Here is a 15599-nt window from a genome sequence, read left to right on the forward strand (position 1 = left end):
GATGTTCACAGCATTATTTATAATAGCCATGACATTTAAAAAGCCTAAAATCCGTTGACCAGGAATGGATAAAGATATAGTCATATACATACTTATATACTGTGGAATATTACTCAGCCATAAAAATCAAGGACATTGGCAATTTGAGACAACATGTATGAACCTTGAGGGCATTATATTAAGTGAGAGAAGTCAGAGAAAGACAAATACTGTATGATTTCACTTATATGTGGAATCTTAAACAGATTTGTGGTTATTGAGGCAGGAAGTGAGGTGAGGGTTGGGGACTTAGAGAAGGTGGTTAAAAGGTACAAACTTCCAGTACTGAGGATTTAATGTACAAAATGATGACTCTAGTTAACATCTGTATGGTATTTTTTTTTTAAGTTGTTGACAGTAGATCATCACAAGAAAAAAGTTCTCATGAGTTCTCTTATGTGATGAGTTGTCATCACCAGGAAAATAACTTTATGTTTTTTATCTCTATTAAGTGTTGGATGTTAACTGAACTTATTGTGGTGATCATTTCACAATATATGTAATTCAAGTTATTATGGTGTACACCTTGAATTTATACAGTGTTATATGACAATTACATCTCAGTGAAATTGGAAAAAAAACCAAAACAGGCTTTTTTTTTTCCCTAACCGTGCAAAGTATTTACTTATTTATTTTTTTAAAGACTTTTTTTTAAGAGCAGTTTTAGGTTCACAGCAAAGTTGAGAGGAAGGTACACAGATTTCCCATGTACCTTCTACTCCCACATGTGCATAGCCTCCACCCATATCAATATCTCCCAACAGAGTGGTATATTTGTTACGATTGATAAACCTACATTGGCACAGCATAATCACCCAAAGTTCATATATATAGTGTAATTCACTCTTGCTGTTGTATATAATTTGTGAGTTTGGAGAGATGTATAATGACATGTATCCATCATCATAATATCATATGGAGTATTTTCAGTGCCATAAAATTCAGTGCTCCACCTATTCATTCTTTAAACCTGCCTCCCCCAAAATACTCTTGGCAAGTACTGATCTTCTTACTGTCCCCATAGTTTTGCCTTCTTCAGAATGTCATATAGTTGAAATCATATAGTATGTAGTTATGCATTTAAGTTTTCTTCATGTTTTTTCATGGCTTGATAGCTCATTCCTTCTTAGGGAAATAATATTCCATTTTCTGAATGCACCATAATTTATCCATTCACCTACTGAAGGACACCTTAGTTGTTTCCAAGTTTTGGCAGTTAAAATAAAACTGCTATAAACATTTGTGTGTAGATGTTAGTGTGGATGTAAGTTTTTAACTCCTTAAATACCAAGTTAAATACCAAGGAGTGCATTTGCTGTATGGTAACAGTATGTGTAGTTTTGTAAGAAATCCCAAACCGTACCATTTTGTGTTCCCACTAGCAATGAGTGAGAATTCTTTTTGTACATCCTTACCGGCAGTTGATGTTGTCAGTATTCCAGATTTTAGCTATTTTAATGGGAGTGTTTCTCATTGTTTTAATTTGCATATCCCTGATGACCGATGATGTGGAGCATCTTTTCATGCGCTTATTTGTCATCTCTATCTTCTTTCGTGAGGTGTCTGTTAAGGTCTTTGCCCCGCCCCTTTAATGTTTATTTGTTTATTTTGGAGAGAGAGCATGCATGCGTGCAAGTGGGGGGAAGGACAGAGAGAGAGGGAGAGAGAGAGAGTATCTTAAGCAGTCTCCATGCTCAGGGCAGAGCCTGACATGGGGCTTGATCTCACAACCTGAGCTGATTTCAAGAGTTGGATGCTCAACCAGCTGAGATATCCAAGGCCCCTTCCTTTTAAAAAAAATTGTAGAATAGTTGACACACGGTGTTACATTAGTTTCAGGTGCATAACATAGTGATTCCACAAATCTGTTATGCTCACCACAAGTATAGCTACCGTCTGTCCCCATACAATGCTCCTATGGTACTATTGACTGTATTCCCTGTGCTGTGCCTTTTATTCCTGTGATTTATTCATTCCACAATAGAAGACCTGTATCTACTCCCCTTCACCCATTTTGCCTGTCCTGCAACCCTCCTCCCCTCTTTTGGCCCATTTTTCTCCTCCTCCCCCTTCTCCCCCCTCCTCCTCCTCCTTTTTTAACAAGCAGGAGGGGCAGAGAGAGAGAGAGAGAGAGAGAGAGAGAGAGAGAGAGAGGGACAGAGGATCTGAAGTGGGCTCCGTGCTGACAGCAGAGAGCCCAATACTTGGCTTGAACTCACGAACCACAAGGTCATGACCTGAGACGAATTTAGCCGCTTAACTGACTGAGCCATCCAGGTGCTCCTTGGCCCATTTTTAAATTTGTTTTCTTTTTAATGACTTTAAGAGTATTTTGTATATTTTGGATACAATCCTTTATCAGATGTGTGTTTTGCAAATATTTTCTCCCAGCCTGGTTTGTCTTCTCATTTTCTTGATGTTGTCTTTTGCATAGCAGAAGTGCCTAATTTTAATCAAGTCCAGCTTATTAATTCTTTCATGGATTGTGCCTTGGGTGTTGTATCTAAAAAGTCATTGTCATACTCAAGGTTATTTAAGTTTTCTCTTATGTTACGTTGTAGGAGTTTTATAGTTTTCCATTGCAATCCATTTTGAATTAATTTTTTTGAAGGATGTGAGGTTTGTGTCTAGAGTCATTTTGTTGCATGTGGATGTCCAGTTGTTTCAGCACCATTTTTTTGAATAGACTAACTTTTCTTACGTTGTATTGCATTTGTTCCTTTGTCAAAGATCAACTAATTATGTTCACATGGGTCTGTTCTGGGTTCTCTGTTCTTTTCTACTGATTTGTCTATTCGTTTGCCAACACCACACTGACTTGATTACTGTAGTTTTATAGTAAGACTCAAAGTTGGGTGGTGTTAGTCTTCCAGATTTGTTCTTCGTAAATACTGTGTTGGCTATTCTGGGTCTTTAGCCTCTCCACATAAATTTATAATCTGCTTCTCACTATCTACAAAATAACTTGCTGAGATTTTTATTGCAATTGCATTAAATCTGTAGATAATGTTGGGAAGAATTGGTAACTTGACAATATTGAGTCGTGCTATCCATGATATTTAGTTCTACTTTGATTACATTTATTGGAGTTTTGTAGTTTTCCTTATAGCTCTTGTACATATTTTGTTAGCTTTACAGCTAAGTATTATATTTTGGGGCATGCTAATGTAAGTGGTATTGTGCTTTTAATTTCAAACTCCACTTTTTTATTATTGGTATATTTGAAAGCAATTGACCTTTTTGTATTAATCTTATATTCTTCAGACAGTATAATTGCTTCTTAGTTGCATTTTTTTTGATGGATTATTTTGGATTTTATGTGGAAATATCATCTCTGAACAAAGTTTTATTTCTTCTTTCCCAATCTATAGCTCTCTTTTTTCCTTCTCTTGTTTTATTGAATTAGCAAAATTTCCAGTGCATTATTGAAAAGGAATGATGAGAGGTCATTCCTCCCTTGTACCTGATCTCAGTGGAAAAGCTTCAGTTTCTCACCATTATGTATGATGTTGGCTGTAGATTTTTGTAGATGCTCTTTATTAAGTTTAGGGAGTTCCTCCGTATTCCTCGTTTACTGAGTTTTAAAAATCATGAATAGGAGTTGAATTTCATCAAGTGCTTTTTCTGCCTCTATCGATAGGATTGTATGACTTTTCTTTTTCAGCCTATTGATGAAATGGATTACATTACTTTTTGAATGATGAACCAGTCCAGCAAAGCTGGGACAAATCCCATTTGGTCATGGTGCATAATTCTTACACATTGCTGGATTCAATTTGTTAGTAAATGTCTCTATCTGGTTTGATGCTAGGGTGCTGTTGGTCTCATAGAATGCTTCTATCTTCTGAAAGAGATAATAGAGAATTAATACAATTTCTTCCATAAATATTTGGTAGAATTCACTAGTGAACCCGTCTGGGCGTGGTGTTTTCTGTTTTGGAAAGTAATTATTGATTACGTTTCTTTGATAGAGACTTATGTAGATCATTTGTTTCTTTTTGTGTGAGTTTTGGCAGCTTGTATCTTTCAAGGAAGTGGTCCATTTCATCTGGGTTATTAAGTTTGGATGTGGAGTTAATACTATTCCTTTATTCTTTTAATATCTATGAGATCTGTAGTGATGTTCCTTTTTCATTTATGATACTAGTAATTTGTGTCTTCCCTCCCCCCCGCCTTTTTTTTTTTTTAAGTTTATTTATTTTGAGAGGAGGGGGAAAGAAAATCCCAAGCAGGCTCCATGCTGTCAGAGAACCATGAGATGATCAACTGAGCTGAAACTAAGAGTTGGATGCTTAACTGAGTGAACCACCCAGGTATCCCTATGTCTTCCCTCTTTTTTTTTTTTTTTAATTTTTTTTTTTTCAACGTTTATTTATTTTTGGGACAGAGAGAGACAGAGCATGAACGGGGGAGGGGCAGAGAGAGAGGCAGACACAGAATCGGAAACAGGCTCCAGGCTCTGAGCCATCAGCCCAGAGCCTGACGCGGGGCTCGAACTCACGGACCGCGAGATCGTGACCTGGTTGAAGTCGGACGCTTAACCGACTGCGCCACTCAGGCGCCCCTGTCTTCCCTCTTTTTAATTAGCCTGGCTGGCAGCTTATGGATTATATTAGTCTTTAAAGAACCAGATTTTGGTTTTGTTGATTTTTTTTTTTGATTGATTCCCTATTCAGTTTCATTGATTTATGCCCTCATTTGTATTATTTCTTTTCTTATGCTTCAGTTTTGAACTGCTCTTTTTCTAGCTTCCTAAGATAGAAGCTTAGGTGATGTAGTTGAGATATTTCTTTATACATGCTTTCAGTGCTATAAATTTCCCTGTGTATACTGCTTTCACTATATCTCTCAAATTTGGTAAGTTGTGCTTTCATTTTTATTTAGTTCAAAATATTTTTAAATTTATTTTGAAGTTTCTTCATTGATCCATTTGTTATTTAGAGGTGTTTTAATCTTCCACGTATTTTGGAATTTTCCATTTGTTGATTTCTAGCCTTTCACTTACAGATTTCTAGTTTAATCCTGTTGTGATCTCAGAGCAGACGTGTGATTTCTGTTTCTGTAAATTTGTTAAAGTGTTTTATGGCTCAGAATGTAGTCTGTCTTAGTAATCGTTCCATGTGAGCTTGGGAAAAATGTGTATTTTTGTGTTGTTGGATGAAGAAGTGGTCTGTAGATGTCCATCATCTCCAGTTGGTTGGTGGTATTATTGAGTTCAACTTTGTTCTCAGTGATTTTTCTGCCCACTGTCACAGTCCATTTCTAATACAGGAATGTTACAGTTTCCAATTATTATAACAGGTCTTCTGTTTTCTTCTTGGAATTCTACTAGATTCTGCCTTATATAGTTTAACACTGTTGTTAGGTACATACATATTAGGGATTGTTATGTCTTCATTGAAAATTGACTCTGTTGGGGTGCCTGGGTGGCTCAGATGGTAAAGCATCCTACTTCAGCTCAGGTCATAATCTCATGGTTCATGGGTTCAAGCCCCTCATCGGCCTATGTGCTGACAGCTCAGAGCTGGAGCCTGCTTCAGATTCTGTGCCTTTTCTCTCTCTGGCCCACTTGCACAGGTGAGCTTTCTCTCTCTCAAAAATAAATATTAAAAAATTAAAGAAAATTGACTCTGTTAACATTATGTAATGCCCTTCTTTATGTCTAATAACTTTCCTGGCTTTTACATCTGCTTTGTCTGAAAACATAGCTACTCCTGCTTTCTTTTGATTATTGTTAGTGTGGTATATCTTTCCCCATCTGTTTACTTTTAATCTGTATGTGTCCATTTGTTTATTTAGTGTCTGAAGTATGTTTCTTGTAGATGGCATATGGTTGGGTCTGTTGTTTGATCCACTTTGACAACTCTGTCTTTTGATTGGTGCACCTAAACCATTGATGTTCAGAGTGATTATTGATGTAGTTGGATTAATGTCTACTGTATTTATTAAATTTTTAAAAATTATGTTTTTAATTTTTAAAGAAATTTTTAGAAGTTTATTTAGAGAAGGAGAGAGAGAACACACAAGCAGGGGAGAGGCAGAGAGAGAATCTCAAGCAGGCTCCACACTGTCAGCGCAGAGCCCAACGCTGGGCTCTAACTCAGGAACTGTGAAATCATGACCTGAGCCAAAATCAGGAGTCAGGCACTTAACTGACTGAGCCACCCAGGTGCCCCTAAACAGTATTTGTTACTGTTTTCTGTTTGTTGCAAAGTATTTGTTTTGTGATTTATATTTATGATTTTTTTTTATTTAAAAAAAATTTTTTTTTTCAACGTTTATTTATTTTTGGGACAGAGAGAGACAGAGCATGAACAGGGGAGGGGCAGAGAGAGAGGGAGACACAGAATCGGAAACAGGCTCCAGGCTCTGAGCCATCAGCCCAGAGCCTGACGCGGGGCTCGAACTCACAGACCGCGAGATCGTGACCTGGCTGAAGTCGGATGCTTAACCGACTGCGCCACCCAGGCGCCCCTATATTTATGATTTTTAAATGTTGATTCTTTTGGAATAAACTCTGCTCGATTAGTATATATTTTTCTTTACATATTACTGGATTTGATTTGCTGATACTTTATTTAGGATTTTATATTTGTCTCCATGAGAGAGTGGTAATTTTCCTTCCTTGGGTGTCATTGTCAGGTTTGGAATCCAGATACTCTTACTTTGCGAAGTCAGTGCAGGGTATTTTCCCTTCTTTTATTTTCTGGGAAAATAAATGTGTTGCTCTTTCTTAAAAGCTTGAAAGAAATTACTATAGGGGCACCTGGCTAACTCAGTCATTAGAGCATGTGACTCTTGAACTTGGGGTTGTAAGATTGAGCCCCATGTTGGGGGTAGAGTTTACTTAAAAAATAGGATGAAATTACTTACTGTGAAATAAAAATAACCTGTATAAAAAAATTACTAGAGAGGTCTTTTGGGCCTGAATATTTCTTTATGGAAATATTTGTAATAATTCAGTTTCTTTTATTGATGCAGCAGTGTTCAAATCTTCTTGTGTCAGTTTGGTAATATTTGTGCCCTTGTAGGTATTTAGGTGTGTTTTCTCTAGTCAACTAAGTCAGTGCCTCCCCATCCATCACGTTTTCATCTTTCAGTTTAGTTACATCTCTCATTTACTGTTATCTCCTTTTTGCTTTTCTTTTTGTTCTTAAGGGTTTCTACTTTTTCTCCTCTCCTTCCTTTACTGTCATTTTAGTGAAGCATATGGAGAAAAATGCATTTATTTGATTTGTGATACTTACTGGGATCTCTTCTTAACCTTTATCTCTTCTTCCACTTAATTTTGTAAGTGGAGTTTAGTGGACATAATTTTCTATTCTCATTATTACTAACGTCAGCTATAGCAGGATATTGAAATGTGAAATGCTCTCCAGGACTTTTAAGGATTTAAGGTTTTGCTCCTACTGTAAGTTGCCCTAAACTTATGTTTTAAAAATGTGTTTGTTTTTTCTAACTTATTTTTTTTTATTGGCAGTAATCACTTTCTCGAGGTTATTGTTCTTTTATTTATACATTTAGAGGTTCTAATCTGTTGATTGTTCTTTCATTTATACATTTAGAGGTTCTAATCTGTGGATTGGGAAATCATATGACTAGATGTGTTAGAATTGTGTGTTTAGAACCCTAGTTCCTTTAGTGCATAAATAATAAACATTTCTTGACTTTTCGCTGCCTCGTGGCCTTTTTGCCTAGTTGATGGATACTAGTTGCTCGATTATGAGTCTTCATTAGCTTAGAAATCATTATAGTTTAATTACCTTTTCTGTCTTGGTAGCATAACTTTCACCTAACCATCTTTTTTTAAAACAGGTTCATTTTACTTTTGATTTTTTAATGTTCTTTTTGGGGAATAATTTTAAATTCATAGACAGGTTTCGAAGATGTCATAGTTTCTATATACTATTCATTTTTTCTTAATGTTGGCACCTTATATGATCATAGTACATTTGTTAAAAACTTGGAAATTAACATAACTATAATACTATTACCCAAACTACAGACTTTATTTGCACTTCCCTGGTTATTTCACTAATGTCCTTTTCTTATTCCAAGGTCCAATCCAGGATACCGCATTTTGATCGTTACATCTCCTTAGTCTCCTCTGATCTATAATAGTTTCTTAATCTTTCCTTCCTTTTTAAAAGCATACTAGTCAGGTATTTTGTAGACTGTTTCTCAGTTTATCTGATGTTTTCTCATGATTAACTGGCATTATGGGTTTTTGGGAAGAAGACCACAGAGCTGAAGTGGCATTTTCATCACATTATATTAAATACTACATCCTGTGAATAAGACGTCACTTTTGATTTTAACCTTAATTATGGCTGAGATAGTGATTGTCAGATATCACTGTCAATTGACTTTTTTCCCTTTCTGTAGTCGATGCTTGTAAGTGAGTTACCAAGTCCAGTCTATACTGAAGGGAAAGGGAATTAAGTTTCATCTCTTATAGGAAAGAGTTTGTGCATATATCATTTGGAATTCTTTTTTAAGGAAAGTATGTCCCTTTTTCCCATTTAGTTATTTATTCATTCAGTCATTTATGTCAGTATGACTTTGTGAATATTTGTTTACTTTTGGGAGTTATAATTCAATACTGTTGCTTATTTTTGCTAAAATTGTTTCACCCTTGTTCAACTATTGGGAGGTTCAGTTTGGCTCCTGTAACCTTTTGATATTCCCCCATCTTTTTTTTTTTTTTTTTTTTTTTTGGAAAAAGAACCTCCTTATTTCCTAGTATACAGAATATTCCAGGTTTATCTTGTATTTTCCCTGCCCCATCCTTAGAATCAATCATTTCTTCTAGGAGCCTGAGCTCCGTTTATTAGAGAATGATATTTAAAAATCAGGATCTGGCTGTAAGTGTACTTGTTGCCACTAGGCTGTCACTGCTTTTTAGACCTCTCAGAGAAGAGAGCCTTAGTTCTGTATACTAACCCATGCTACAAGACATACCTATATTTGTTCTTTTACCTATCTGTATATATGTCAAACAAATATGAATTCATACTGATATCTCTTTCTCTAGTACCATTAGAATAAACAGAGTTCATTCTGGTTTTCTTTTCTGTTGCTTATTTGTAACCTCTTTCTCTGACAGGGAGAAACCTTGCATCCATTATACGCTATTATTTGTCCAACCCCAGTATACATGTAAAGAAGTTTCAGATTTGCTCATAGTGACTTCTTCCTTCCCATTTCATAATTTTGGTTGTGAACTCCTATTCTTTGAAACTCTTTTTGAGGCTGTATTGAAATTTTTAGAGAGGATTTATATTTGATTCTGTTAGTCACATAGAGGCTTTTTGCAGGGTGGGGCTTTAAAAATGGTTTTTCATTGTAGCAGAAATATACATAACAAAATTTACAATTTTAACCATTTTCAAGTGTACAATTTGGATTGTCATTAAGTACTTTCATAATATTGTACAATCATTACCACCATTCATTTCCAGAACTTTTTCATCATCCCAAACAAAAACCATATGCCAATTAAAAAAATAACTCTCCATTCTTTTCCTTCTCCAACCCGTGTTAACCTCTGTCGCACTTTCTGCTTCTGAATTTGCCTATCCTTGATACCTCATATAAGTGGAGTCATACAATATATGTTATTTTATGGCTAGCTTGTTTAACTCATTGTAATGTTTTCAGGGTTCATCCATGTTGTAGCATGTATCAGAATTTGATTCCTTTATGGCTGAATAATATTCCTCTGTGTATGTATGTATATGCATATATACACAGAACATTTTATTTATTTATTCATCTTTTGCTGGACATTTGAGTTGTTTTCACCTTTGGCTATGTGATTAATGCTACTATGAATGTTGGTGTGTAAGTATCAGAGTCCGTGCTGTCCCAGTTATTTTGGGTACAAACCTAGAAATGAGATTTCTGGAACATAGGGTAATTCTGTTTAACTCTGAGGAACTGCCGAACTTCCCATGGTGGCTGCACTGTTTTACATTTCCACCATCGATGCACAGAATTTCCAGTTTCTCCACATTCTTACCAACACTTACTATTTCATGTTTTTTAAAAATAATGGCTATCCTAATGACTGAGTATCTCATTATAGTTTTGATTTGCATTTTTCCAACATCTAGTGATACTCAGCCTCTTGTGAGACTGTTTTAATTATAGACTTTCCTGGGTCCTGTAGGTTATGGTTATGAAAATTCTGGTCCCAAACCTGAGTAATTGTGAGCTTGTGGTTAGGAATTCCCTAACCATGAGATAAATACACTTTGTCATCAGTTTAACCTAAAAGCCCAGAGCAAAGGAAAGACATCAGAATTATTCCTACTTTCTTTCAGTTTCTTTTTTTCTCCTAGTTCACCTAATTTTAAGGTTGCCCTTCAGATCTTCTGGTCATCAGTTTAACCTCTCATCTTGCTGGCATCCCAAACTTGATCTTAAAGCCCAGGATCTAGGCCATCAGGTTTTTGACTCTGAGACAAATGCCAGCTTCAGAACTCATTTATCTCTTTCCCACTTTCTGGTTTTTTATGGTTTCAGAGGGTTTTAGCCACTCACTTAAAATTTTAAAACTCATCGTGAGTATATGTGGTGTTCTGATCTAGAGGATTTTCCTGGACATTGAGTTCACCATATTGTCAATGCAGAAAACATTGATTTCTCTTCTGTTAAAAGGCCGAGATGATTGACTTAAGTAAAGAAAAGGCTAGTGTCTGGATATAGTTCTCATAAATGATTTATAAACAAAATAACAAAGTAACAGGTAGTAATTTGATCAGTGATCAAATATGGACATACAGGGTTGGTTTTTATATATTTTATACATACTCATATGCTCCGCCTCTGTTTTTATTGTATCAAATCTTACCAATTTGAGTTTCTTCTTGGTAACAAACTCATGCATATGGACAACCGTAAATTAGCAGAAACAGATTTTAATGTGTTCTTTTTCATTTTGGAGATGAGATGTTTATAAGAAATATTCAAAAAGCAAGAAAATTAAGAAAACATCTAGACTAATCAAAGAGCTTGAGAAATGCTAAATTTTATTTCATATTAAATAGCTTTGTTAATGAATATTTATCTCTGTTTTATTTCAGCTTTGGCTAGATCAGAATCTAAGAGAGATGGAGGTTTTAAAAATAATTGGAGCTTTGATCATGGAGACGAAAGCGAAGGAGATACAGATAAAGAGTAAGAACTTTTTTTCTTCCGTCACATATTTTATAAGAATGACATTTCATTGAAAAATGATTTATATTCCATGGAAGTATTTTTAAGAGTATGGTATTCTTAAGAAAACATCTTTTATAGTAGCATCAAGGAAAGAAAAAGCAGATTTTTATTAAATAATTTTGCTTTTTCATTTCTCTTTTGAATGATTATGTGCATGTGAATGATTATGTGTCTTTTGAAATGATTATGTGCATGTAATACATGTAAGCTTATTAAAAATTGATCATTAAAGATTTTCAATTAAAGAAATTGTTCTTTTTTTTAAATAACATTTCTGATTTGAAAAGCTACTGTTTATCATGAGTAAGTGAACCCACATTAAGACCCCTGAGTTTTTTGTGAAAGTTTAAGTCCTATAGTGTATCTTTCTTCCCAGTTGCCCTATCCATCTTAGATCACATTACTACCAGAGAAAGCAGAAACTATATAAATGATAAACACAGATGTTAACTCAGGCAGAAGTTAAACAGAGTAGTTATTACACTTTGTTAGTGTGCTTAGAATGACTGCTTTGTAAAATTTAAATGATAGTTTTAATACAACCTTTTGCATATCATGAGACTTGTATTACAAAGTCACCATTGCTATTAGGTGCCTTGGTTTGTTGATCTGGTTTTCCACTGGGCCAGAACAAATTCAGAGATACATAAATATATACAAGGAGTTCTACCAAACTATAAGTATTTTTAAAAATTTCTACACAAAAAGTCATTCAGAAGATATTGGCTGATAAATATTGTAGGTGCTTCACTTTTCTGTCTGGGCAACAGCTCCATTCATCATTACCACTTTCATGTGTTTTCATCTATGAGATATTGAACTGACTGTAAACTTTTATTCGAAGGAGAACTTCGAACTGGTAAGGTTTTCACCTAAAATTGGTATTTTGTGGTCATCTTTCTCTCCTGTCTTTTATTATTATATAATAAATAAAATACAAGTATTTTATTATAATTATATATAATATTAGTATTATATTTTATCACTATAAATAATATATTTTTCTTATGTAATTTTGAAAATTTTGAATCAGATCCAAAATTGAGTAGAAAGTATACCACCTTTTAAATATTTTTGTAAAATGTTTGGAAAAAAGAGAATTTTTACTAGTAAAAAAGTTGGGATGTGTATAAACAGCAATGAAACAAATATTTTACATTTTTATTATAAATAACTAAGATTTTACTAAAAATAGGTTAATAGTTGTCTTTAGAAGAATGTATTTGGACTTTCTTTGTTAGATTTGTCATGATTATATTACTTGTTCTGTATATTTCATTTATGAATCATACTCTTTGGTTTATCATTATAAGAGGATCCTTAGGAGCTTAGCTTTTTTAATATTTTGAGATTAAATAGATATATCAGTCTGATCTTTTAGAGTCTCAGGCCAGTGATTCTAAAGTGTTGATATTTCCAGTAGTTGCAAAGGTGTAACTGTTTTACTGTGGTAACACCATTGGAATTACTTTCTTTATATCAGCTAAGGTTTTCTTACCAGCTTTTTCTCTATTTTGTTTCTCTGTTCTTTTCCCCTAATTTTAAATCCAAGACAGAAAGGAAAAATGAGTGACTGTAAATGGAATCTACAGTTAGGAAAACAAAAATTGTATGTTCATTTATAGCAAGGGCAACAAACGATGGCCCATTGGCTGAATCTGGCCCATCATTAGATTTTGTTAATAGTTTTATTGGAACACAGCCACACCTGTGGTCTGTGGCTGCTTTCATACCAAAATGGCAGAGTAGTTGGTATAAAGACCATGTTTACTCTCTGGCCCTTTATAGGAAACATTTGCTGATCCCTGAATTAGGTGAGCAAAGAGAATAAAACTTCTGAATTAATGTATGGGTTGTAATTGTCACTTAAGGTTTTTTCCCCCTTGTTTTCTGTGTAGTGAGGCAAATCTACTCAGTGTGGGTGAAGATGAGGATTCTGAGACCTCAAAAGGAAAAAAGGCAAGTGTTGCTTTTCTGATTTTTTTTTTTTTTTTGGTAATTTTTTTAGGTTGTATACTAAAAACTAATACTTCAAGAGAAGATTTATATATATATATATTTCTAAAGTTTATTTTGAGAGAGAGAGAAAGTGAGTGGGGGAGGCGGGGAGAGGGAGAGAGAATCAGAGAGAGAGAGAGAGAGAGAGAGAGAGAGAGAGAGAGAATGAATCCCAAAGCAGGCTCTGTGCTGTCAGTGCAGCCTCAGATGGGGCTTAATCTCACAAATCATGAGACCATGACCTGAGCTGAAATCAAGAGTCAGACGCTTAACTGACTGAGCTACCCAGGCATCTCTCAATATAGTCTTAATTTGCATTTCTTTTATGATGAGTAAGGTTAAATGTGTTTTCATATGTGTAGTCCATTTATTTTTCATTTTTGATAACTGTCAGTTAATATCTTTGCCCATTTTTTTAATTTAGTCTGTAGAATATTATTGATTCATATGAATTCTTACTATATTGAGTCTAACACTTTTTGACATCTCTGAGATCTATCTAGATGCATAATAATAATGGCATGACATAGTTCATTTAGAAAAATTTGTTTGCACGTTTGTATTTACAATGATACGTGTCTTACAATGGTTTCATAGATTGATGAAATAGAGTCTTTTGGAGAATTTGGCCCGTTGCTGTGATACTATCTGCTAATAGTTTAAACCATTTTTTTTGACTAGTCTTTTGCATTTGCTTTTGACGATTATTGCCTTGGATAAAAAGTTTTCTTATGTTGTCAAAATATTGATCTTTTTTCCTTTAATGGCTTTTGGGTTTAGTGTCTTTTTTCCTAATGATGTTAACTTAATTACTTACTTGCTTTGTCCTACGAGATTGTTTCACAATACCAATACGAATATAATTACTAATAAAATGATTAATTTTTTTTTTCCCCTTCTGTTTGCTTGTTGGTGTTTGGTGGCACCGTCAGGTATATCCTATTAGGAATGAGTATTTAAATTACTATGTTGTGTGTTTTTGTTTTTGTTTTTGTTTTTTTTGAGTGAACTTAAAAAAAAAATTTTTTTTTGTTTATTTGTGTTAAGTAATCTTTACACCCAACCTGGGACTTGAACCCATAACCCCGAGATCAAGAGTTACATGCAGCTCCGACTGAGCCAGCCAGGTGCCCCTACTACTTTTTTTTTTAATCAATTAAAATGAGTTTGTTTTATAATTATACAAAAAACATTTTTGTGATTTGAAAGTCCTATCTATAAAAGAAGTTTTATTCAGAGAAGTCTAGGTTTTGTTCTGATTTCCTCTATCCTTTTCTCTTTCACTAATAGCTAACCTTTTTTAAAAATTACATGGTTTACGGGGCGCCTGGGTGGTGCAGTCGGTTAAGCATCCGACTTCAGCCAGGTCACGATCTCGCGGTCCTGTGAGTTCGAGCCCCGCGTCAGGCTCTGGGCTGATGGCTCAGAGCCTGGAGCCTGTTTCCGATTCTGTGTCTCCCTCTCTCTCTGCCCCACCCCCGTTCATGCTCTGTCTCTTTCTGTCCCAAAAATAAATAAACGTTGGAAAAAAAAATTTTTAAATTACATGGTTTAGCCTTTCATTTTAATTTTCTTCCTTCCTTTTTTTTTTTTTTTTTAACATTTATTCATTTTTTGAGAGAGAGACAGAGAGACAGAGCGTGAGTAGGGGAGGGGCAAAGAGAAAGGGAGACACGGAATCCGAAGCAGGCTCCAGGTTCTGAGCTGTCAGCACAGAGCCCAATGCAGGGCTCGAACCCACAAACCATGGGATCATGGCCTGAGCTGAAGTCGGACGCTCAACCGACTGAGCCACCCAGGCACCCCTCTTCACTTTTTTAATAGAATATACATCCTTTCTTGGAGAAACTGCCCACACTATTTGATACTTCGATTGTTTTGCTTAACAGTATAGTCTGCAAAGTATTTAGAGATCTTTATCATCTCTTGGGGCACCTAGGTGGCTCAGTCAGTTGGGCATCTGATTCAGGTCATGATCTCACGGGTTCGTCTGTTCAAGCCCTGCCTTGGGTTCACTGCTGTCAGTGCAGAGCCCACTTCTAATCTTCTCTCCCTCTCTCTCTGCCCCTCCCCGGCTCACGCCCTCTAGCAAAAATTAATAAAACATTTTTAAAAAAAACCTCTGTATCATCTCTTTTATTGTTACATAGTATTCCCGTGAGTGGATAAACAGTAGATATTTAGTTGATTGCCTAGTGATGAGCAGAGGTGTTTCCTAGTCTTTTGTTACTATAAGTAGTGCTTTAATAAAGCCTTATGCTTTAAAATAAATAAGTAAAGCCTTATGCTTATATCTTTTCATATCTTTACAGTATACTTTTGGGATAGATTCCTAGAAT

General features: G+C 35.1%; 1 protein-coding gene across 12 annotated transcripts in view; it reads left to right on the forward strand.

The window, feature by feature from the left end:
* The window catches only part of SENP6 (SUMO specific peptidase 6), a 117421-nt gene that overhangs the window by 12275 nt on the left and 89547 nt on the right, over nt 1-15599 (forward strand). For 11 of the 12 annotated variants that reach the window (XM_043591845.1, XM_043591844.1, XM_043591846.1 and 8 more), the window contains exons 2-3: nt 11127-11220; nt 13161-13221. In XM_043591845.1, the coding sequence (XP_043447780.1) occupies nt 11127-11220; nt 13161-13221 (155 nt within the window). Of the gene's footprint in view, nt 1-11126; nt 11221-13160; nt 13222-14360; nt 14388-15599 lie in introns of those variants that run through there. The other variant, XM_043591850.1, reaches the window with a different exon arrangement.

Source organism: Prionailurus bengalensis, chromosome B2, assembly GCF_016509475.1.
Source record: "Prionailurus bengalensis isolate Pbe53 chromosome B2, Fcat_Pben_1.1_paternal_pri, whole genome shotgun sequence".
Taxonomy (NCBI): domain Eukaryota; kingdom Metazoa; phylum Chordata; class Mammalia; order Carnivora; family Felidae; genus Prionailurus; species Prionailurus bengalensis.